Below are 22,586 nucleotides of genomic sequence, written 5' to 3'. Positions count from 1 at the left end.
TTGACACTTCTGAGACTGTGGCCGCGCCACTGTCACCTTCCAAAGGTCACCAGGCCTTTCCTGAGCTGGCATTGGCAGCGCACACTCTTGCCCGGCTCACCTTTCCAGGTGGGCGGTGCTCGCGCTGCTCGGCTCTCCAGGTGACCGCGGCAGCTGCCCGAGACCGCAGGCGCGGAGGCAGACCACGTGAGAGTCTGGCCACGCCTTCCGACCTAGCCTCACTCTGGCCCCGCCCCTCTCGAACGCCTTCGCGGGATCGCCCTGGAAACGCATTCTCCGGGACAGGCAGCCACCAATGGGAAAGGAGTGAGTGCCACGAACAGGCCAATAAGGAGGGAGCAGTGCGGGGTTTAAACCTGAGGCTGGGCCTGCTTTTCCCGGCGTGCTGCGGAGGAACGGCTGTTGGTCTCTGCTGGGTGCAGGTCCTCGGCTGGTCGGGGCTCCGGTGTTCTGCTTCTCCCCGCTGAGCTGCTGCCTGGTGAAGAGGAAGCCATGGCGCTCCGAGTCACCAGGGTGAGCCGCTACGGACTGCGAACTGACGCGGCCTTCTTCGCTGCAGCCTGCTCGCTCTGCCTCGCCTGCGGGAGCCCCCCGAGCGGGAGAGGGCCGCAGGAACGATTTGGGGAGGAAGGTGGGAGGGAAGTCACCAAGAGAGCGTCGAGGTGGGCCCAGGCCTGGTGGGGGAGTGTGGGGGACGATGGATGGAGGGAGGAAGGTGAGAAAGAGAACTGAACCGATATTGGATAAATGTTTGGGGGAGATGGAAAGTCGACTGGGAACCTTTTGAAAAAGTGATAGAGGGTCCCTGAGTGGGCCCGCTAGCAGCTCTGTAACCCCCTTCCCAGAGAGAAGGTGTCTGCAATTGGAGGCTTTTTCGGTTTCCTTTCAAACGTAAATTCTCGGTATTTTAGGGCTTGGCAGGACTAATCAGGGAATCCCTCAATTGGTAAATGTAGAGGTTGTCGGCGGAAACTGACTTGTCACGGCCGCAGAGTAGACTCTGGGACCCACGTTTTCCCTCGGAACCCATTTTTACTCGGCTTTCCTTCTGGGAACTTCTCTTGTGCCCCACCTTAATTAACCCTTGACTTACTCGAGCCTCCGTGGACCAGCTCTTAAAGTGGTCTTGCTTCTTTCAGAACTCGAAAATTAATGCTGAAAATAAGGTGAAGATCAGCATGGCAGGCGCAAAGCGCGTTCCTACGGCCCCTGCTGCAACCTCCAAGCCCGGATTGAGGCCAAGAACAGCTCTTGGGGACATTGGTAACAAAGTCAGTGAACAACTGCAGGCCAAAATGCCTATGAAGAAGGTAACTGTCTTCCCGACCTAACTTCTGTAAGAGCTGGCCTTCCAACTGTGGCCTTTGATGCAGAAACATTTCATTCTCTCTGTTTCATCTACAGGAAGTAAAACCTTCAGCTACTGGAAAAGTTATTGATAAAAAACTACCAAAACCTCTTGAAAAGGTACCTATGCTGGTGCCAGTGCCAGTGTCTGAGCCAGTGCCAGACCCAGAACCTGAGCCAGAACCTGAGCCTGTTAAAGAAGAAAAACTTTCGCCTGAGCCTATTTTGGTAAACTTATTCTTACCATTGTAGAGTCTGTTGATTATTTCTTGTCCCTTATTTCACTGCAAGAGCATTCAAATTAATACCATTTATTGAGTGCTTAGCATGAGGCAATCTCTGCCCAACATTCTACATGCATTAACTCACATAATCTTTACAGGTACTCTGAGGTAGGTATTGTCACCTCTACTATTTAAATCATGGCTTTAGAGAGGTTATGTCAGGGTCACACAGGTAAGTGGCCCATATGAGATTTAAGCTCAGGCTGTCTGGCTTCAGAATCTATGCTTTTAATTGTTAATTGTCTTATATTCCTTCGTTAATGATATTAAGTAGTACCTGCCTGAGCCAAAGGCTTTGTTTGTCCAAGTACAAGCCACCTCTGCAGAATTTATTGGAGTAAACAGAATGTTCTCTTGAAATTTTTTACTGCCTAATATGGCTACTAAATAATAAACCTGTAACACTGGAAAATGCAAAGGAGTAAAACAGGAAGAATGCAACTTTTCAGGGAGTGGTTAAGAAGATGAATTAACACTTAGCCTCAAAACTAGTAACTTTTTATTAAATAAAAGGTATGTAAATGTATCCTATGATAGACCTCCCTGTGAAGGAAAGGTAGGTCATGTAGAGGAGGCTGCTTTGATGAAACTGCAATGAACTGCATTCTGAAGCTCAGTTTTTTAAACTTAGTTAAAACCAGTTGGGAAAATTATCTGAAAAAAAATTTTTTCAGACAGAGTCTGGCTCTGTTGCCCAGGCTGGAGTGCAGTGGTGTGATCTCGGCTCACTGCAACCTCTGTCTCCCAGGTTCAAGCAATTTTCCTGCCTCAGTCTCCCTAGTAGCTGGGATTACAGGCGCACAACACCACACCCAGCTAATTTTCATATTTTTAGTATAGATGAGGTTTCACCATGTTGGCCAGGCTGGTCGTGAACTCCTGACCTCGTGATCTGCCTACCTCGGCCTCCCAAAGTGCTGGGATTACAGGCGTGAGCCACCGCGCCCAGCCAGTTAAGCTTCTTATATCTAAGGATAAGACATTGAAAACTATTGCTTTAGTGTTGAATTTCTGGGCATAGCACATGAAACATGTAGCCAGCATGGTCTTTGGGCATATCAAACTACATGATGCTTTCTCGAAAGGTCCATACCGATTCTTACCTTTGCTTTCCCACTTAGTAAGAATGCCTTCCCCACCCTTTCATTTAGCTAATAACCTTTTCATCTTTGAAAACAGCTCAAGCATCAACTCCTGAAGCTTTCCTGAACTTCTCCCATCTCCACCCCTGTTCCTAGAATCAGTCTGTTTGTTTTGAGACAGTCTCATTCTGTTGCCCAGGCTGGAGTGCAGTGATGCCATCTCAGCTCACCGCAACCTCTGCCTCCTGAGTTCAAGCGATTCTCCTGCTTCAGCCTCCCAAGTAGCTGGGACTACAGGCACGTGCTACCATGCCTGACTAATTTTTCTATTTTTAGTAGAGACGGGGTTTCACTATGTTGGCCAAGCTGGTCTCGAACTCCTGATCTCGTGATCCACCTGCCTCAGTCTCCCAAAGTGCTAGGATTACAGACATGAGCCACCATGCCCAGTCTCAGTCTTATTTTTGTTTATTTATTTATTTTTTCCCGAGACGGAGTCTTGCTGTGTCACCCAGGCTGGAGTGCAGTGGCGTGATCTTGGCTCATTGCAACCTCCGCCTCCCGGATTCAAGCAGTTCTCTTGCCTCAGCCTCCTGAGTAGTTGGGATTACAGGCACCCGCCACCACACCCAGCTAATTTTTTTTTTTTTTTTTTTTTTTTTTTTTCTATTTTTAGTAGAGAGGGAGTTTCACCAGGTTGGCCAGGCTGGTCTCAAACTCCTGACCTCATGATCCGCCAACCTGGGCCTCCCAAAGTGCTGGGATTACAAGTGTGAGCCACCGCACCCGACCTTATTTCTTTACTTTGTCTACTAAATTCAGAGTCCCTGAGGATGCCATGAAGTCAATGCCTTGTAGAGTTTGACTTGAAGAAGGGGCTCAATAAATGTTTGAACAATGGGATAAAGGGAGCTTGAAGGAAGTGGTTAATGGTAATGAAGTTAATCCTTAGTAGTCAGGATAGAATTTATGTTATTTTGAGTAGTGAGAAGCAGTTTATATTTTGAAATAAAGACTAAAGACTGAACTGTCCTTTATTTGGATTAACTTCACATGTTGCTGATAAAGATTAATTACTTCTCAGTTTCCTTTGCAGGAAAGTCTAGAATGTGAATTTATTTGCTTCCAACTTTAAACTGACTCACTCTGAGTTGGCATTTCACTCTTTTTTTTGCCCAGGCTGGATTAGAATGGCGCAATCATAGCTCACTGTATCCTCAAACTGCTGGGCTCAAGTGATCCTCCTACCTTGGCCTCCTGAGTAGCTAGGATTATAGGCAGTTGCCTTCATGCCCAGCTAATTTTTTGTAGAGATGAGTTATTGCTATATTGCCCAGGCTGGTCTCGAACTCATGGTCTCAAAGGATCCTCCCACCTCAGCCACCCAAAGAACTGCGATTACAGGCTTGAGCCACCATGCCCGACCTCATTCTTTTTAATTGAGTAATTAAATGATCACTTTCTTTTTTAACAAAGACAGGGTCTTGCTATATTGCCAAGGCTTGTCTTGATCTCCTGGCCTCAACCTCAGCCTCTCAAAGTGCTGAGATTAAAGGCGTGAGCCACCGCGCCCAACCCAAATGATCACTTTGGATGTTAATCACTTCCTAAAAAGAAATGGAATAAGTCTGAAAAGATACTTTTCCTTTAAGGAAATGAATTGTATGTTGATTCAGGAGAATACTATCTTGAGTTGGTACCAATAACCTGACCTTCAAGCCCAAACTATAGTGCTTACTCCTATTTGCTCTTGTTTCAAGAGATCTCTTTGTTTTAAGGTTGATACTCCCTCTCCAAGCCCAATGGAAACATCTGGATGTGCCCCTGCAGAAGAAGACCTGTGTCAGGCTTTCTCTGATGTAATTCTTGCAGTAAATGATGTGGATGCAGAAGATGGAGCCGATCCAAACCTTTGTAGTGAATATGTGAAAGATATTTATGCTTATCTGAGACAACTTGAGGTCAGTATTATCATTAGTTTTTTTTCTAAACTGCATCTAACTTTATGAAAGTCTTTTCTATCAATAGTTCATAATAATTCAAGCAGGACTTGGGCAGCATTTCTTAAGAGATCGCACTTTCAAATTCTCCTTCATGGAATACCTAAAATAAAAAGTCACTAAATCAATGGAGTCTGTTTGCCACTTTGTGCAGGAAAGTTCGAAGTCAGGGTGGATACTACTATCGGTCTTTCTGAAGGAAAGTCCACAGATTGAATTTGATATGTATATGTGCAATCTCCACCGTATTTGGAATGGTTAAGTCCCAAACTCTGCATTTTAGGTAATAATGGGTCAGCAAGTGGATGAGGATGTAGAATATACTCAAAGACTACAGCCACCCCTAACACAAGGCATTTTGTGTTAGTGTGGCTGATGTGCGTCCAGTTGTTGGTGAAATTATTTGTGCCCAAAAGGAGTACACTCAAAAGCTACTTTTTGGTTCACTTCAATTTGATCCCACTTTTGAAACTTTCTCTTAATGGCATTTGCCCTTTTCCTACAAACACAAGCATTCTATATGGCAGCATAAACATAGTAGCGTCAACTATACCGTTATCACATTTACCTAGTTTTTTGGTGTATGTGTGGGTTTTTTTTTTTTTTTAGAGGGAGTCTCACACTGTCGCCCAGGCTAGAGGGCAATGGTGCCGTCTCAGCTCACTGCAATCTGCCTCCTGGGTTCAAGCAAGCAATTCTCCTGCCTTAATCTGCCGAGTAGTTGGGATTGCAGGCACACACCACCATGCCTGGCTAATTTTTTGTATTTTTATTTGGTTTTGGTTTTTTGAGACAGGGTCTTGCTCTGTTGCCCAGGCTGGAGTGCAGTGGTGCAATCTCGGCTCACTGCAACCTCTGCCTCTCGGGTCAAGTGATTCTCATGCCTCAGCCTCCTGAGCAGCTGGGATTACAGGTGCCCACTACAACACCCAGCTAATTTTTGTACTTTTAGTAGAAATGAGGTCACCATATCGGCCAGGCTGGTCTCAAACTCCTTAGATGATCCACCCACCCGGCCTCCCAAAGTGCTGGGATTACAGGCATGAGCAGTCGCACCCAGCCCCCAGTTGTTTTTAATGCATCGTCTTAATGTCATCACTGACATCTCTTGCCTGCTCCTTTGGGGCCTCTCCTTTTTCTATAGGATTCTTCTGCAAGACTTCTATGCCAGGAGTAGCCTTCTGCTTTGAGTTTCTTCTGCCATCTTTTTAGGGCTTTTTAAAGTTGTGTTCTAACTTTGGAGGATACCTTTTTTTTTTAAGACACTCTCGCTGTGTCACCCAGGGGGTGTGCCGTGGCTCACTGCAAGCTCCGCCTCGCAGGTTCACGCCATTCTCCTGCCTCAGCCTCCTGAGTAGCTGGGACTACAGGCACGTGCCACCATGCCTGGCTAATTTTTTGTATTTTTAGTAGAGACAGGGTTTCACCATGTTAGCCAGGATGGTCTCGATCTCCTAACCTCATGATCCGCCCACCTTGGCCTCCCAAAGTGCTGGGATTACAGGCATGAGCCACCGTGCCCAGCCTGTAAATGTGCTGTTTCTTGATGCTTCGTTCTTGTTCTGTGCAAGGCGGCCATATATGCAAAGCAACCCCCCAAATGTCAGAAGAGCTGAGAAACCAAGGAATGAGGCAGATAAATGGAGTTTGCTGGTATTGGGTGACTGATGAGGGGGAATTTACAGACATAAGTCTGGTCTTTGATGGCTGTAAGATGTAGATCTCTGCACTGTAACCCCTCATACCCACGGCTTGAGTATGTATACATTTTCTTGGGGAAAGTATACGTGCTCTAGAGTGAATGTGCGGGTGGTTGAGAGAATGCTACAGACATCATAGCCTATAATGTATACAATAGTATGAAGGGCTGTTTTGGAGGAGAGGCCAAACTTAAAGTGAACAGGCAGAAGGCACATTGGATTAGCATTTAAAATAAAGTCACTCTTGTCCTCCACAGTTCTTAGCTATGTTGCTGTTGGGCTTTAACCCTGGAGCAGGCAGGAGTGTTGTAGTACATGGGTTCCAGCTGCCCTGGGAGTTTGATATTTTCTCTACGTAAAGCTCAGGTTCTAACTTTAAAGGCTCAAGTGAAAAGATCTGAGATGATAGTATAGTATCTTTATTTGGAAGGGAGTGGACTAGCAAGAGTTGTGGTGAATTGAATATCGTTAAGACCTGACAATATAAAAAAGCTGTCACACTGTCCTATCTAATGTTTGCCCTTTTTTGGCGGGGGGGTGAAGGGGGAAGACAGTCTCTCTCTGTCACCCAGGCTGGAGAGCAGTGGTGCAATCTCGGCTACCTGCAACCTCCACCTCCTGGGTTCAAGCAATTCTCCTGCCTCAGCCTCCTGAGCAGCTGGGACTACAGGTGTGCGCAACCATGCCCAGCTAATTTTTGTATTTTTAGTAAAGAGAGGTTTTGCCATGTTGGCCAGGCTGGTCTCGAACTCCTGGCCTCAAGCAATCTGTCCATCTCAGCCTCCCAAAGTGCTGGGATTACAGGCATGAGCCACCACGCCAGCCTTAATGTTTGCTTTCTTTCTTGGTGATGGTGTTGTTTGTGGTGACCATATGAATAATTGAATTAAGAACTGATACAAAGGCTGGGCACAGTGGCTCACGCCTGTAATCCCAGCACTTTGGGAGGCCAAGACAGATGGATCACGAGGTCAGGAGATCGAGACCATCCTGGCTAACACAGTGAAACCCCGTCTCTACTAAAATACAAAAAAAAATTAGCCGGGCGTGGTGGCGGACGCCTGTAATTCCAACTACTCGGGAGGCTGAGGCAGGAGAATGGCATGAACCCGGGAGGTGGAGCTTGCAGTGAGCCGAGATCGCGCCACAGCACTCCAGCCTGGGCGACAGAGCGGGACTCCGTCTCAAAAAAAAAAGGAACTGATAGAGATTCTAAATGCCCCAGTGCTACTTACTGTAGGAACTAACTGATCTTTCTGGACATAAATGTGTCACATGGAGTCATGTTTCTAAGAATAATCGGCATTTTCTTTTGCAGGAAGAGCAAGCAGTCAGACCAAAATACCTACTGGGTCGGGAAGTCACTGGAAACATGAGAGCCATTCTAATTGACTGGCTAGTACAGGTTCAAATGAAATTCAGGTTGTTGCAGGAGACCATGTACATGACTGTCTCCATTATTGATCGGTTCATGCAGGTAAGCATTTCAGTAAGTTTTCCCTTCCAGGATTCTAGCCGAGTCATAAGAAGCTGACGTTTTTGGGCTGGGCCGGGTGTGGCGGCTCATGCCTGCAATCCCAGCGGGCGGGTGGATCACGAGGTTAGGAGATCGAGACCATCTTGACTAACACAGTAAAACCCCGTCTCTACTAAAAATACAAAAATTTAGCTGGGTGTGGTGGCGGGCGCCTGTCGTCCCAGCTACAGGAGGCGGAGGTTGCAGCGAGCTGAGATCGCGCCATTGCACTCCAGCCTGGGCGACAGAGTGAGACTCCATCTCAAAAAAAAAAAAAAAGAAAGAAACTGACTTTTTCAGCTAAAATCTTTCTTGGGGGATATGGTATCATTAATTAAGATTTTGCAATGGGAGAATGTCTTTCTACCTCTCCATCATAGCTCTGTGTCTCCTTTTCAAACATGTTATTCATTGTGTTGAAATTCCCATTGCAGAATAATTGTGTGCCCAAGAAGATGCTGCAGCTGGTTGGTGTCACTGCCATGTTCATTGCAAGCAAATATGAAGAAATGTACCCTCCAGAAATTGGTGACTTTGCTTTTGTGACTGACAATACTTACACTAAGCACCAAATCAGACAGATGGAAATGAAGATTCTAAGAGCTTTAAACTTTGGTCTGGGTCGGCCTCTACCTTTGCACTTCCTTCGGAGAGCATCTAAGATTGGAGAGGTACAGGTTTCTTAAGAAACCTTTCGGTATGGGTACATTAGGGAACACTGCTGCTGACCAAGCAAGTCGAATTCAACTGACCTATATTATACCTAACTACATGGGGAAGAGATAAAGTTGTTCTTTATTTTTAGTCAGGCTGCATGTTAATATTAGGGCTTTCCGTGGGCACTTGAGAGTTTGTAGACAAACATTTGTAGTTAAAAGATACATATGGGCATGCAGGTTAGTGCCAAATGAAAATTTTCTGAAAGAAACTCAGTGACACGGGTTTTGTTTCAGGTTGATGTTGAGCAACATACTTTGGCCAAATACCTGATGGAACTAACTATGTTGGACTATGATATGGTGCACTTTCCTCCTTCTCAAATTGCAGCAGGAGCTTTTTGCTTAGCACTGAAAATTCTGGATAATGGTGAATGGGTAAGCTCTGTCCCACAGAACTCCTAAGCTTTTAAATTGTAAAGAATGTTTGACTAAATACAGAACTTTTGTTATTAAAGGGCAATTCAAGTGATTCATAAATATGGGATCTACTGAAGGAATAGTTTAAAAAGATGTCTTAGAATGTTTCCACATGGTTTTGTTTTTGAGACAAGGTCTCGCTCTGTCGCCTGGGCTGGAGTGCAGTGATGCAGTCTTGACCCACTGCAACCTCAGCCTCCAGAGTAGCTGGGACTGAAGGTTTCTGGCTAGTTTTTAAATTTTTTTCATGTCAGATGGGTAATATGCCCATGTTGTAACAAGGTTTGAGGGTGGCACATTTCACACGTTCACATGAATACCCAATCATCACACTTATAAACTACAAGAGTCGCCCACCAGCCTGGGCAATGTAGCAAATCCTCATCTTTACAAATATATATATATATATATATTCAGGTTGTTGCAGGAGACCATGTACATGACTGTCTCATCTTTACAAATATATATATATACACACACACACAAATATATATATATACACAAATATATATATATACACACACAAATATATACACACACACACATACATATATATATATATATATATATAGGCACATGTCTGTAGTCCCAGCTACTCTGGAGGCTGACCTTTATATTTTTTGTAGACATGGTGCCTCCCTATATTACCCAGGCTGGTCTTGAAACCCTGGGCTCAAGCGATCTACCCACTTCCACTTACCAAAGTGTTGGAATTACAGGCTTGAGCCATTGCAACCAGTCAAGTGTTTCCATTTCTTTGCCTAATTTCAACTGTATTCCCCTTGAGAAAGGTAGAGCAACTTTTACTCCTTAGAGGAGAAACTTGAAGGTCAAGTGACATACAAATAGTACATTCATATTCATTGATTCAGCAAATGCGTCTCCTATGTGGCAGGCACTACCCTAGGTGTTAAGAATAGAACTATGCAGCCGGGTGTGGTGGCTAACACCTGTAATCCCAGCACTTTGGGAGGCCAAGGTGGGCAGATCACGAGCTCAAAAGTTCAACACCAGTCTGACCAATGTGGTGAAACCCTATCTCTACTAAAAATACAAAAATTAGCCAGGCATGGTGGTGCAAACCTGTAATCCCAGCTACTCAGGAGGCTGAGGCAGGAGAATCACTTGAACCCGGGAGGCGGATGTCGCAGTGAACCAAGGTCACACCATGCACTCCAGCCTGGAGTGAGACTCCATCTCAAAAAAAAAAAAAGAAAGAAAAGAATAGAACTATGACAAAGTTGGCCTCAAGGAAGTGGAGTCTAGTTTTAGGGTGGGCAAGTCAACAATTACAATAGTGCAATTGTGTTTGAGCAGAGGTTCCTATAGAAGCATGAGAGCACCTAGGAAAGGAGGAGTCTTTAGCTTTGTCTTACATTTCACTTATATTAATTAATGATACAGTACCCTTCCCTTCCCCACTCCTGAATAACATCAAACATCTAGAAACTTTATGAAAATCATTATCGATTGAGCATTTTTAACATTAACTTTTGTTGTCTTAGACACCAACTCTACAGCATTACCTGTCATATACTGAAGAATCTCTTCTTCTGGTTATGCAGCACCTGGCTAAGAATATAGTCATGGTAAATCAAGGACTTACAAAGCACATGGTGAGTCAATATAGTGGCATTGTAAGATGTCAAAAAGTCTAATAATTCAAACTTAATGCCTGCAAATGCCTGGTTTATTTTTAATGAGTTAATGTTTTAAATGAATACCTGTATCATTGGATCTTGTGGTTTTTTTCCCCTCTTTAATTGCTATCCTTTTGTCTTCCAGACTGTCAAGAACAAGTATGCCACGTCGAAGCATGCTAAGATCAGCACTCTACCACAGCTGAATTCTGCACTAGTTCAAGATTTAGCCAAGGCTGTGGCAAAGGTGTAACTTGTAAACTTGAGTTATATTTACAAATAAAATTGGCACCATGTGCCATCTGTACATATTACTGTTGCATTTCCTTTTAATAAAGCTTATGGCCCCTTTTACTTTTTTATAGCTTAACTAATTTGAATGTGGTTACTTGCTACTGTAGGGTAGCGGAAAAGTTGTCTTAAAAGGTATGGTGGGGAATATTTTTAAAAACTGCTTTTGGTTTACCTGGGGATCCAATCGATGTATATGTTTATATACTTGGTTCTTGTTTTATGTACCTGGCTTTTACTTTATTAATATGAATTACTGAAGGTGATGGAGGTATTTGAAAATTTTACTTCCATAGGACATACTGCATGTAAGCCAAGTCATCATGGAGAATCTGCTACGTAGTTCTATTTTAAAGTAAAAGTCTACCACCAAATCCCTAGTCACCCTGTTAGAATTCTGTTTCTTCTGGTGATTGCTGCCATAATTCTAAGTTATTTACTTTTACCACTATTTAAGTTATCAACTTTAGTATCTTCAAACTTTCACTTTGAAAAATGAGAACTTTATATTCTAAGCCCAGTTTTCATTTTGGTTTTGTGTTTTGTTTAATAAAACAATACTCAAATACAAAAGGTATCTTTTTTAAAAGTTAATTTACCCCTTCCTTAGGCTCTTTCTAAATCCCACCCACCTGAAATCGACAATTACGGATTTATCCTTCCATGTCTTGTATATAGATGTGCATATCAATTTTTATGGGTTTTTTAAAAATGTGGTTTATTCTATATACATAACAATTATTGTCAACATACATAAGCCTACCTGTATTTGTGCATTATATTACATGGTACTGATAGTCATGTGCCCCATGAACATTTTGGTCAAAGACAGACTACATACACCTTGGTGGTCCCATAAGATTATGATGCCATACTTTTACTGTACCTTGTGCCTAAATACACAAATACTGACGTGTTATAATTGCCTGCAGTATTCAATAACATAGTGTATAGTTTTGTAGCCTAGGAGCTATAAGCTACACTATATAGCCTAGGAGTGCAGTAGGGTATGCCATCTAGATTTGTGTGAGTATACTCTGGTGTTTGAACAATAAAATCACCTAATGACACATTTCTCAAACCATATCCCAATCATTAAGCAACACATGAGTAAGTTTTTTTGTTTTTGCGACAGTCTCGCTCTGTTGCCAGGCTGGAGTGCAATGGCACGATCTCGGCTCACTGCAACCTTCGCCTCCTGGGTTCAAGCGATTCTCCTGCCTCAGTCTCCTGAGTAGCTGAGATTACAGGCATGCACCACCACGCCCAGCTTATTATGTATTTTTAGTAGAGACGGGGTTTCACCATGTTGGTCAGGCTGGTCTTGAACTCCCGATCTCAGGTGATCTGCCTGCCTCAGCCTCCCAAAGTGCTGGGATTACAGGCGTGAGCCACCATGGCCAACTAATTTTTTGTAATTTTAGTAGAGATGGGGTTTCACCGTGTTAGCCAGGATGGTCTCGATCTCCTGACCTCATGATTCGCCCACCTCTGCCTCCCAAAGTGCTGGGATTACAGGCATGAGCCACCGCACCCAGCCCTAACTAGGCAATTTTTATATGTGGTGTGAAGTAGAATTCTTCCAGATACCCGTTTACGCCAGTGCCATGACTGAAACCCTCCTTGTCTAACTTGAAATATCTTCAATGCCCATCTATTCTTCCCTGATCTTGTTTTTTCCTGTGATAATACAGTTTTACCAGTTTATCAGTTAAGATAAGGCTTACCAAATATATGGGGGTACTACCAAACACTTCTATAAAAACTTTAAAATTGTGTATAGTTACCAAAAAGTTCCTTTTTTGTTGTTGTTGTTTGTTTTTTGAGGCGGAGTCTCGTTCTGTTGCCCAGGCTGGAGTGTAGTGGCGCTATCTTGGCTCACTGCAACCTCCGCCTCCCCAGTTCAAGCGATTCTCCTGCCTCAGCCTCCCGAGTAGCTGGGATTACAGGCATGCACCACCATGCCCTGCCATTTTTGTATTTTTAGTAGAGACGGGGTTTCTTCATGTTGGTCAGGCTGGTCTCCAACTCCACACCTCAGGTGATCAGGCCGCCCGAAGTGCTGAGACTACAAGCGTGAGCCACCACACCCGGCCAGTTTCATCTTTTTAAAGCCTTACAATCATTTGAAGTCCCCATTCATTCATTGGAAACTAGCTAAATTAAACAGTGAAGTCGTTTGTCCTGGAGCTATTAAATATAATAGGCCAGGCACAGTAGCTCACACCTGTAATCCCAGCACTTTGCAAGACTGAGGCAGGTGCGTTGCTTGAGCCCAGAAGCTCGAGACCAGCCTGGGCAACATGGCGAAATCCCATCTACACAAAAATTAGCCAGGGGTACTGGAGTGCACCTGTGGTCCCAGCTGCTGAGGTGGGAGAATCACCTGAGTCAGGGAAGTCAAAACTATAGTGAGCCAAGATCACACAACTGCACTCCAGCCTGGGTGTGGGAGTGAGACCCTGTCTCGAAAAATAAAATGGTAAATATTCCATGCATTTTTGGTCTCTTCTAAAGATTTTTCTCTGTATGATACAATTGCTCTTTTAGAGATGTTCCTCCCCTACATTAATAGAAAATTATGTCCATGTTTGGTGGCTCACGCCTATAATCCTAGCACTTTGGGATGCTGAGGCAGGAGGATTGCTTGAGGCCAGGAGTTCAAGACTGACCTGGGTAACATAGTGAGACCCTGTCTCTAAAAAAATATAAAAAATAGACTCTTAGCACTTTAGGAGGCTGAGTTGGGTGAGACCCTGTCTCTATTAGAAAAAGAAATTGTAAAATTTAAAAAATTAGCCCAGCAGTCATGGTGGTATGTGCCTGTAGACCTAGCTACTTAGAATGCTAAGGCAGGAGGATCACCAGAACCCAGGAGTTTGAGGCTGTAATGAGTTATGCTCGTGCTACTGCACTCCAAGCTGGATGACACAGCAAGAGCGTGCCTCGTACAAAAAAAAAGAAAAAAAAAAAGGAAAAAAAAAATCCGTTCTAGATTTTTAAAGTTACGGCTGTAGAGGACCATGACAAAATTAATCTCAGGCTGGTCTCGAACTCCTGACTTCGTGATCCGCTCACTGCAGCCTCGCAAAGTGCTGGGATTAAAGGCGTGAGCCACCGCACCTGGCCAGTCAATATCTTTTGAGATTTTTTTTTTTTTTTGTCAGCTTGACGTTTTTTTGTTTTTAGAATTTTCAATTCTTGCCTCCTCAGAAGAAAGGATTTGACTGAGGGGCGTAAGGCAGGAGAGACCCAGGCAAGTTTCAGAGCAGGAGTGAAAGTTTATTAAAAAGCTTTAGAACAGTAAGGAAAAAAGGAAAGTAAAGAAAGGAAGGAAAGGTATGTGCTTTCCTTGGTTGAGAAACCAAGTGTGCCTGGTGATTTTTAATGTTACTGAAGATGTGGCATGTTAAAAAGGCATCTTTCTGCTAACACAGTAATCCCATGATTGTTTTTGTTTTAAATCTTGGCCAGGCTGGTCTCAAACTCCTGGGCTCGACAGATCCTCTTGCCTCAGCCTCCCAAAGTGCTGGGATCACTGGCCTGAGCCACTGCACCCGGCGGTATAATCCCAGTGTTTTGGGAGGCCAGGATAGGCGGATCAATTGAGGCCAGGAGTTTAAGACCAGCCTGGGCAACAGAGCAAAACACCGTCTCTACGAAAAATAATTAGCCAGGCATGGTGGCCTGTGGCTCAACCTGAGTGAGACAGTGACTCTAAAACAAAACAAAACAAAACAAAACAAAACCCTACCACAATCGTATCACACTAAGAAAACTGATAATTTAATATCTAATATGCAGAACACATTCAAATTTCCTCAATTGTTCCAAAAATGTATTAGGGCTTTTTTTTTTCTTTCCTTTTCCAATCCAAGATTCAATCATGGTTTGTTTTTCCATATAGAACAACAACCGCCCTGCTTTCTGTGTTTCAGGACATAGACATGAATTGTCTTGTAGAATGTTCCTCATTCTGGATTTCTTGTCTCATGTTTTCAGCAAAGTTCAGGTTACACATGGCAATAAAGGTGATCTGTACAACTCATGCATTATATTAGGGTCAGACATCAGATTGTTACACCATTTTTGATACCAATTTTGACCATCTGGTGGTTAAGGTGGTAACCATTAGCTGTAACATTCCTATAAAGTGCTGGTCTCTAGTTTTAGCACTCATTAATTATACTTTCCTGACATTTATCTCCCTGGTAATATGGTAGTTTTCTATCATCTCTTCTACCTTTACTATTGACTTTCTAATGGATAGCTCCCTACCCACACCCACCCTCCCCCCCGCCTCAGACAGGGTCTCACTCTATCACTCAGGTTGGAGTGCAATGGTGCTATCTTGGCTCACTGCAACCTCAGCCTCCCTGGTTCAAGCGATTTTCTGTCTCAGCCTCCGGAGTATCTGGGATTACAAGCTTGTGCCCCTGTGCCCGATTAATTTTTGTATTTTTAGTACAGATGGGGTTTCACGATGTTGGCCATGCTGGTCTCAGACTCCTGGCCTCAAGTGATCTGCCTGCCTTGCCTTCCCAAAGTGCTAAGATTATAGGCATGAGCCACCGTGCCAGGCCTTATACCCACCGTTTTTGTTTTACTGTGGGTTTTTTTTTTAAATTGCGTTTTATGACCCTTTATGGTGGTGGTTCTCAAAGTGTCCTCATCAATAAGCAACAGCAACTTTACCTGGGAACTTGCTACAAATGCAAATCAGAACCCTAGGGACACCCAGAAATGTGTTTTAACAAAGTCTCCTCCGAATTCTCACGTTGGATAACCACTGCATTATTTTTTTTATAAAAAAATTTTTGAGACCGTCTTTTTTGCATTTTTAGTAGAGATGGGGTTTCACCATGTTAGCCTGGCTGGTCTCGAACTCCTGACTTCAGGTGATCCACCCGCCTCAGCCCCCAAAGTGCTGGGATTGCAGGGGTGAGCCACCACGCCCGGCGAATTTAACTTTTATCAGGAGTCGTATTACATTAACAATGGAGAGGAAGAAAACAGCACAGTATGATCAAGATTAACTAGGGAGTAATTAGCTGTAAAAGAACTCTCGACTCTCTTGTTCAAAGAGGTTCAAGCTGCTGTGCTTGTGCGGGAAGGGCTGTGTCCCTTACACGACCGACTCTAATGAAAAACTACAAATCAGTCATTTGTCCTTCATTTTCTCCATTCCCCCCACTCACTACACAGCTAAGAAAGCTCAATGGTACCCTGCAGACACTCAAAACTTGAGGGCACCCAACTCTCAGTTACGAGTGGTGTCAATCATAATGACAGAATGAAGTATCAGCGCAAGAAATTTAAAGTGTGTGGATGCCTCCAGGCTGGAAGTCTGGGTTCGAAATGTCTGCAATGCCTCGCACTTGTGGCCCGTGGATATCCCTGAACTTCAGAAGCCACTGGTTTCCCCGCCAAACGAAAGGTATGCACCTCATGGGTTCAGGTCAAAAAAGTCTTCTAAGCAACCCTCTAATGTTTATCTTTCACAGCCTGCCGGGCACACCCATCTTCAAAGGCAGCGGACGGAAAAGAAGTGCCAAGATGGGTGGACACACAGCTGTGGCCGCACTCACGTGTCCCAGCACCAAGGCCGAATGACCACTTAGGTCAGGAGATTTTCCCCCCGAGGCTGCTGTTACCGGGAGGTGTCCCAACGTCTCTAGTCCAGCCCCTAGCTCAAAACTCTACACATCTGACGCTTAACGAAAGCTATTCCAACTTTTTACCAGTGGTCTGCAGTTATTTTCACCACCAGAGCCCGGATGAAAAAAGAGCGAGAAGCAGCCGCAGCAACCGAAAGCCCAGGCGGAAAGGGTGGGGCCCTGGGCGGAAGAGGCGGGGCTCTCGGGCCTTTTCCCGGCGTCAATTTAGTGGCGGGAAAAGCGACGTCTTCTGAACGGCGTTTTCCTGCTGAGTGGTAGCCTTTCCCCTCAACCAGCAATGGAGGAACAGCCCCAGATGCAAGCCACCGACGAGCCCGCGGACTCCGGAGAGGAAGGCGGGGCAGGCGGGCCGCCGCAGGTCGCCGGCGCCCAGGCGGCGCGCAGCGAGGACCGCATGACCCTGCTCCTCAGGTTGTTCCCTTTGGCCGCCTCAGCCGGGGCCAAGTGGGCGTTGTGGCCCGGAACTCCGCCCTTTGCTCAGAAGGGCTAGGGTTCGAATTCACGCTCGGTCACGTCATGTCTCCGTGACAGCCTCATTCACTTAAACTCTTGAAGTTCTTTCTTCATCAGCGAAAAGGAGAGAAAAATGACCCCCTGGTAGACAGGTTTTAAGGGTTAAATGAGACAGTCTAGGAAAGTGTTGAGCACAGTGCCCCGGGCCCTTGGAAAGTCCTTAGAAGCTGTAATTTCTCCTCCTGTTTCCCCCCTGCGCCCCCGGTTTACAGGCAAGTTGAATACCAGACCTAAATTGAAAGGAAGGTGCCCCTACCTTTTCTTTTAGAACTACGACCCCTTCGTAACCCAGAAGGTTTATATGTTATATATTCTACTAAGCGGATGATGTTTATACTTTTCCACTAAGCGGTTGCTGGGGAAGATTCGATGAGAAGGGACATCCGTCTTCCAAACCAGTGAGCAGGAGAAGGTCCTGGGCCAAATCTGCCTAACTACCTATTTTTGTGTGACCACTCAAGCTACGCATAGTTTTTATGTTTAAGTGGTTGCAGGGAAAAGATCATAAAAATATTTCATAATACATGAACTCTATCAGAAATTAAAATTTCAGTTTCCATAAATAGTTTTACTGGAATACAACTTTCCTGCACAAGGGTGGAATTGAGTAGCTAAAACAGAGACCATGTGACTCACAAACCCTAAAAAAATTGCCATCAGGTCCTTTACAGAAAAAAATGTGCGGTCCTCTGTTCTATATCATAAAGGTAGTTTTAAAAAAATTATGGGTCGGGCGCGGTGGCTCACGCCTGTAATCTCAACACTTTGGGAGACCCAGGCGGATGGATCACCTGAAGTCAGGAGTTCAGACCAGCCTGGCCAACCATGGCCAACATGGTGAAACCCCATCTCTACTAAAAATACAAAAATTAGCTGGGCGTGGTGGCGCTCACCTGTAATCCTCACTACTTGAGAGACTGAGGCAGGAGAATCACTTGAACCCAGGAGGCAGAGGTTGCATTGAGCCGAGATCGTGCCACTGCACTCCAGCCTGAGTGACAGAGCAAGACTCTGTCTCAGGAAATATAAATAAATAAGAAAATAAAGTCAAAAGTTTCAGAATTATGAAACTGTCATGCAAGTGTGAACTATTTTGTAAATATAATTTATTTGGGGGGCTGAGGTGGGCAGATCACGAGGTAGGGAGTTCGAGACCAGCCTGGCCAATATGGTGAAACCCCGTCTCTACTAAAAATACAACAATTAGCTGGGCGTGGTGGCAGGCTCCTGTAATCCCAGCTACTCAGGAGGCTAAGGCAAGAGAATTGGTTGAACCCGGGAGGCAGAGGTTGCAGTGAGCCGAAGATTGTGCCATTGCACTCCAGCCTGGGCAACAGAGCAAGACTCTTGACTCAAAAAAAAAATTTTTTTTAATTACCTTTTTTTCTTTTTTAAATGTTTTGAATAATGAAAATATACCTATTTCTTTTTTATTGCTTTTTCCTCCTTACCCTTGCTGTCATCTTAAATTACCATTTACTCATTGTTTTTCTACTTATGTATGATTTTTGGATTTATAGAACAACTGAAAAACTAAGTGAATCCAAGGATTAGTATCTTTGTTATTTTTCTGTATCTCCTGATAACATCTGTATTTGTAAATAATTACAGTGGTTTGGGGTTTAATCAGTTTGGTCTCTTTGTATTGCATCCTTAGTTCAGTCTGGCCTATTAAAAATAATCTTAAATGCCAATTTTTTAACTTTTCCTTACAGATGCTGTTTTCCCAGTGTATTCCATTTTGTGTCTTCCTCTGAGGCCTTGAAGTTCTTTATACCCATTTTAAACAAAATGGGGCCAAATTAGAAGTTTGTAATTATGAGTTTAATTATTTGTATTTATTTTGTGATATCATCTTCCGAAAAAGAATGAGTTGGTTCATCACACGGTAATGAGTAAAACCTTAATAAATATGTGACTTTATATTCTCTTTATCTGTTTTCAGGCTGAGAGCACAGACAAAACAACAGCTCTTAGAATATAAATCAATGATTGATGCAAGTAAGTATTTTCATTTTCAAATTAGGGTTTTGTTTGTTTGTTTTTTTGAGACAGGATCTTGCTGTCACCTAGGCTGGAATGCAGTGGCGCAGTCTCCGGTTTACTGCAGCCTCAGCCTCCTGGGCTCCAGCAGTCCTCCCACCTCAGCCTCCCAAGTAACTGGGACCACAGGCACATGCTACCACGCCTGACTAATTTTCTGTATTTTTTTGTAGAAACAGGATTTTGCCACCACACCTGGCCTCAAATAAGATTTTATGAATTTGATGATTAACAGTTCTCGAGGAAAAATAAAATTAACTTTACCAAAAATTGTTTATATATGTTCTAGTGTAGCAAAACTGGTAAACATGCAAGATATTTATGAAGTATGGTAAGTATGGTGAAGGAAACAAAGGCATGATAAGAGGGAGGGGCTTCTTTTCATAGGAATGGCTTCTCTAAGAAGATAATTTTAGAGCTCAGATCCAAATAAGAAGAGTTTACATTCCAATAGTCTTTTTGTTCTCTGTATAGCTAGTACCATTTTTAAGGGATTATGACATCCAAAACCTAGATTTAGTTAACATTGTAGAATTTCTGTACCTAGGAGAAGACAGATGTAAGGCAGGTCACAGGAAGTTTAGTTGTAGCCTTTGAAAGAAGATGTTTATCTAAAATTGACTATCTGCTCTTTTAGAGGCCAAGACAGGAAGATCACTTGAAGCTAAGAGTTTGAGATTGGCCTGGGCAACAAAGTGAGACTTCGTCCCTACAAAAATGAAAGAACTTAACCGGATATGGTGATACATACCTGTAGTCCCAGCTGGGACTCACTGGGCTCAAGTGATTGAATCACTGTACTGTACTTCACTCCACTGGGCAATAGAGTGAGACTGTCAAGCAATCAATAGAGAAATAAGTATTGATTCTTTTACTGTTTAAAAAATATATATATGGCCAGGCATGGTAGCTCACGCCTGTAATCCCAACACTTTGGGAGGCCGAGGCAGGTGGATCAGCTGAGGTCAGGAGTTCGAGATCAGCCTCACTAACATGGAGAAGCCCCATCTCTACTAAAGATACAAAATTAGCCGGGCGTGGTGGTGCATGCCTATAATCCCAGCTACTTGGGAGACTGAGGCAGGAGAATCGCTTGAACCCGGGAGGCGGAAGTTGCAGTGACCCGAGATTGCGCCACTGCACTCTGGCCTGGGCAACAAGAGCAAAACTCTGTCTCAAAAAAAAAAAAAAACATATATATATATATAACTGAGACTTTATTGGTTAAAGGATTGTTTTTTACAATAAAGGGATCTATTTTAAGGGTACAATTTGATGAGTTTTGACAAATTTCTAAATCTATATAATCACTACCACAATCAAGATACAGAACATTTTCGGCTGAGCGTGGTGGATCAATCTGTAATCCCAGCACTTTGAGGTTCCAAGACGAGATGATTGCTTGAGCCCAGGACAACCAGCCTGGGAAACATAGTGAGACCCCATCTCTAAAAAATCAAATTGGCCAGATGTGGTACCATGTGCCTGTAGTCCCACCCAGCTGGGGTAGGAGGATTGCTTGAGCCTGGAATATCAAGGCTGCAGTGAGCCAAGATCACACCACTGCACTCCAGCCTCTGTAACAGAAGAAGACCCTGTCTCCCAAAAAAAAAAAAAAAAAGATACAGAACATTTTCTTTTTTTCTTTTTTCTTTTTTTTGGATGGAGTCTTGGAGTGCAGTGGCGAGATCTCGGCTTACTGCAACCTCCGCCTCCCGGGTTCACCGCCTCAGCCTGTCAAGTAGCTGGGATTACAGGCGCCTGCCACCATGGCCAGCTAATTTTTGTATTTTTAGTAGAGACAGGGTTTCACCACCTTGGCCAGGCGGATCTTGAACTCCTGACCTCGTGATTCACCCACCTTGGCCTCCCAAAGTGTTGGGATTACAGGCGTGAGCCACTGTGCCCGGCCAGAACATTTTCATACCAGAATAATCCCATGTGCCGCTTCACAGTCAGTCCCCACCCTTTCCTCCAGCAACCACCAATTTGATTTTTGTTACTGTGGAATTGTCTTCTAGAGTTGTGTTGTCCGATGGGGTAACCACTAGCCACAAGTGACTTTTTTTTTTTTTTTTGAGTTGGAGTCTTGCTCTTGTCCCCCATGCTGGAGTGCAATGACTCGATCTCGGCTCTGGGCAACCTCCGCCTCCTGGGTTCAAGGGATTCTGTTGCTTCAGCCTCCCGGGTAGCTGGGAAAACAGGCACCTGCCACCACGCCTGGCTAATTTTTTGTATTTTTGGTACAGATGGGGTTTCACCATGGTGGCCAGGCTGGTCTCTTAACTCCTGACCTCAGGTGATCCACCTGCCTCGGCCTCCCAAAGTACTGGGATTATAGGCGTGAGCCACCACTGCTGGCCACACGTGGCTTTTTAAAGCTAATTAAAATGAAATAAAATTTAAAATTAAGTGTATATCAAATGCTTAGTTGCCACATGTGACCAGTGGCTACCCTATGGAGTAGCATAGATATGAAACATTTCCATCATCATAGTGAGATGATCTTGCTCAGCGACCCAGGCTGGAGTGTAGCTAGTAAGATTTTGGCTCACTGCAACCCCTACCTCGTGGGCTCGATCGATCCTCCCACCTCAGCCTCCCAAGTAGCTGGGACTACAGGCATGCACTATCGTGCCTGGCTAATTTTCAGTAGAGACAGAGTTTCGCTATGTCTCCCAGGCTGGTCTCAAACTCCTGGACTCAAGCAATGTGGTTAGTCATCATTGAGATGGGCCGTAAATGTAAAATACAGACAGAATAATGTGAAATGTGTCATTAGTAATGTTAAACTGACTGCACATTGAAATAATATTTTTGATCTATTGGGTTAAATAAGTATATTAAAATTAAATTTCACTGTTTCTTTTCTGTAATGTGGAAATGACATTTTAAATGATGTATTTTGCCCTTGTGGCTTATATTATATTCCTTTTGGACAGCACCTTTCTAAAATGTTAGTAACTTCAAAAAATTGTTTATTTGCAGATGAAGAAAAAACTCCAGAACAAATTATGCAAGAAAAGCAAATCGAAGCGTATGTTGTATTTAAAATTTTTGTTTATGGTCTTTACTAAGATTTAATCATATTTTCTATTATTTTGTTGTTAGAGATGGAGTCTCACTATCACGCAGGCTGGAGTATGGTGATGTGATCATAGTTCACTGAAGCCACTACCTCCTGGGTTCAAGGGATCCACTGGCCTCAGCCTCCTGAGTAGCTGGAACTACAGGCTCATTGTACCAAACCTGACTTTTTAAAAAATATTTTGGGGCCGGGCATGGTGACTCATGCCTGTAATCCCAGTGCTTTGGGAGGCCTAGGTGGGTGGATCACCTGAGGTCGGGAGTTCAAG

At 44.0% G+C, this 22,586-nt stretch overlaps 2 protein-coding genes across 5 annotated transcripts in view; both read left to right on the top strand.

Moving 5' to 3' along the window:
- The first annotated feature begins 239 nt into the window (after positions 1-239).
- On the top strand, positions 240-11,569 carry CCNB1 (cyclin B1). 2 transcript variants are annotated; one of them, XM_011985277.1, is made up of 9 exons: positions 240-513; positions 1,140-1,310; positions 1,405-1,575; positions 4,492-4,674; positions 7,732-7,890; positions 8,364-8,600; positions 8,883-9,023; positions 10,571-10,681; positions 10,851-11,564. In XM_011985277.1, exons 1-9 carry the CDS (start codon positions 493-495, stop codon positions 10,956-10,958), a joined length of 1,302 nt encoding a protein of 433 aa, XP_011840667.1. In that variant the 5' UTR covers positions 240-492; the 3' UTR covers positions 10,959-11,564. The 2 variants fall into 2 exon arrangements, with proteins under 2 accessions (XP_011840667.1, XP_011840668.1); XM_011985278.1 differs by lacking the exon at positions 10,571-10,681 and having other exon boundaries at positions 10,851-11,569.
- A 5,292-nt stretch (positions 11,570-16,861) lies between these two features.
- Positions 16,862-22,586, top strand: part of CENPH (centromere protein H) — a 25,916-nt gene continuing 20,191 nt past the window's right edge. For all 3 annotated transcript variants that reach the window (XM_011985275.1, XM_011985274.1, XM_011985276.1), the window contains exons 1-3: positions 16,862-17,085; positions 19,133-19,188; positions 22,219-22,267. In XM_011985275.1, the coding sequence (XP_011840665.1) occupies positions 16,952-17,085; positions 19,133-19,188; positions 22,219-22,267 (239 nt within the window). In that variant the 5' untranslated portion in view covers positions 16,862-16,951. The remainder of the gene's footprint in view (positions 17,086-19,132; positions 19,189-22,218; positions 22,268-22,586) is intronic.

Source organism: Mandrillus leucophaeus, unplaced genomic scaffold (assembly GCF_000951045.1).
Source record: "Mandrillus leucophaeus isolate KB7577 unplaced genomic scaffold, Mleu.le_1.0 Scaffold281, whole genome shotgun sequence".
NCBI lineage: Eukaryota > Metazoa > Chordata > Mammalia > Primates > Cercopithecidae > Mandrillus > Mandrillus leucophaeus.
This window is presented reverse-complemented; position numbering and strand designations above follow the sequence as displayed.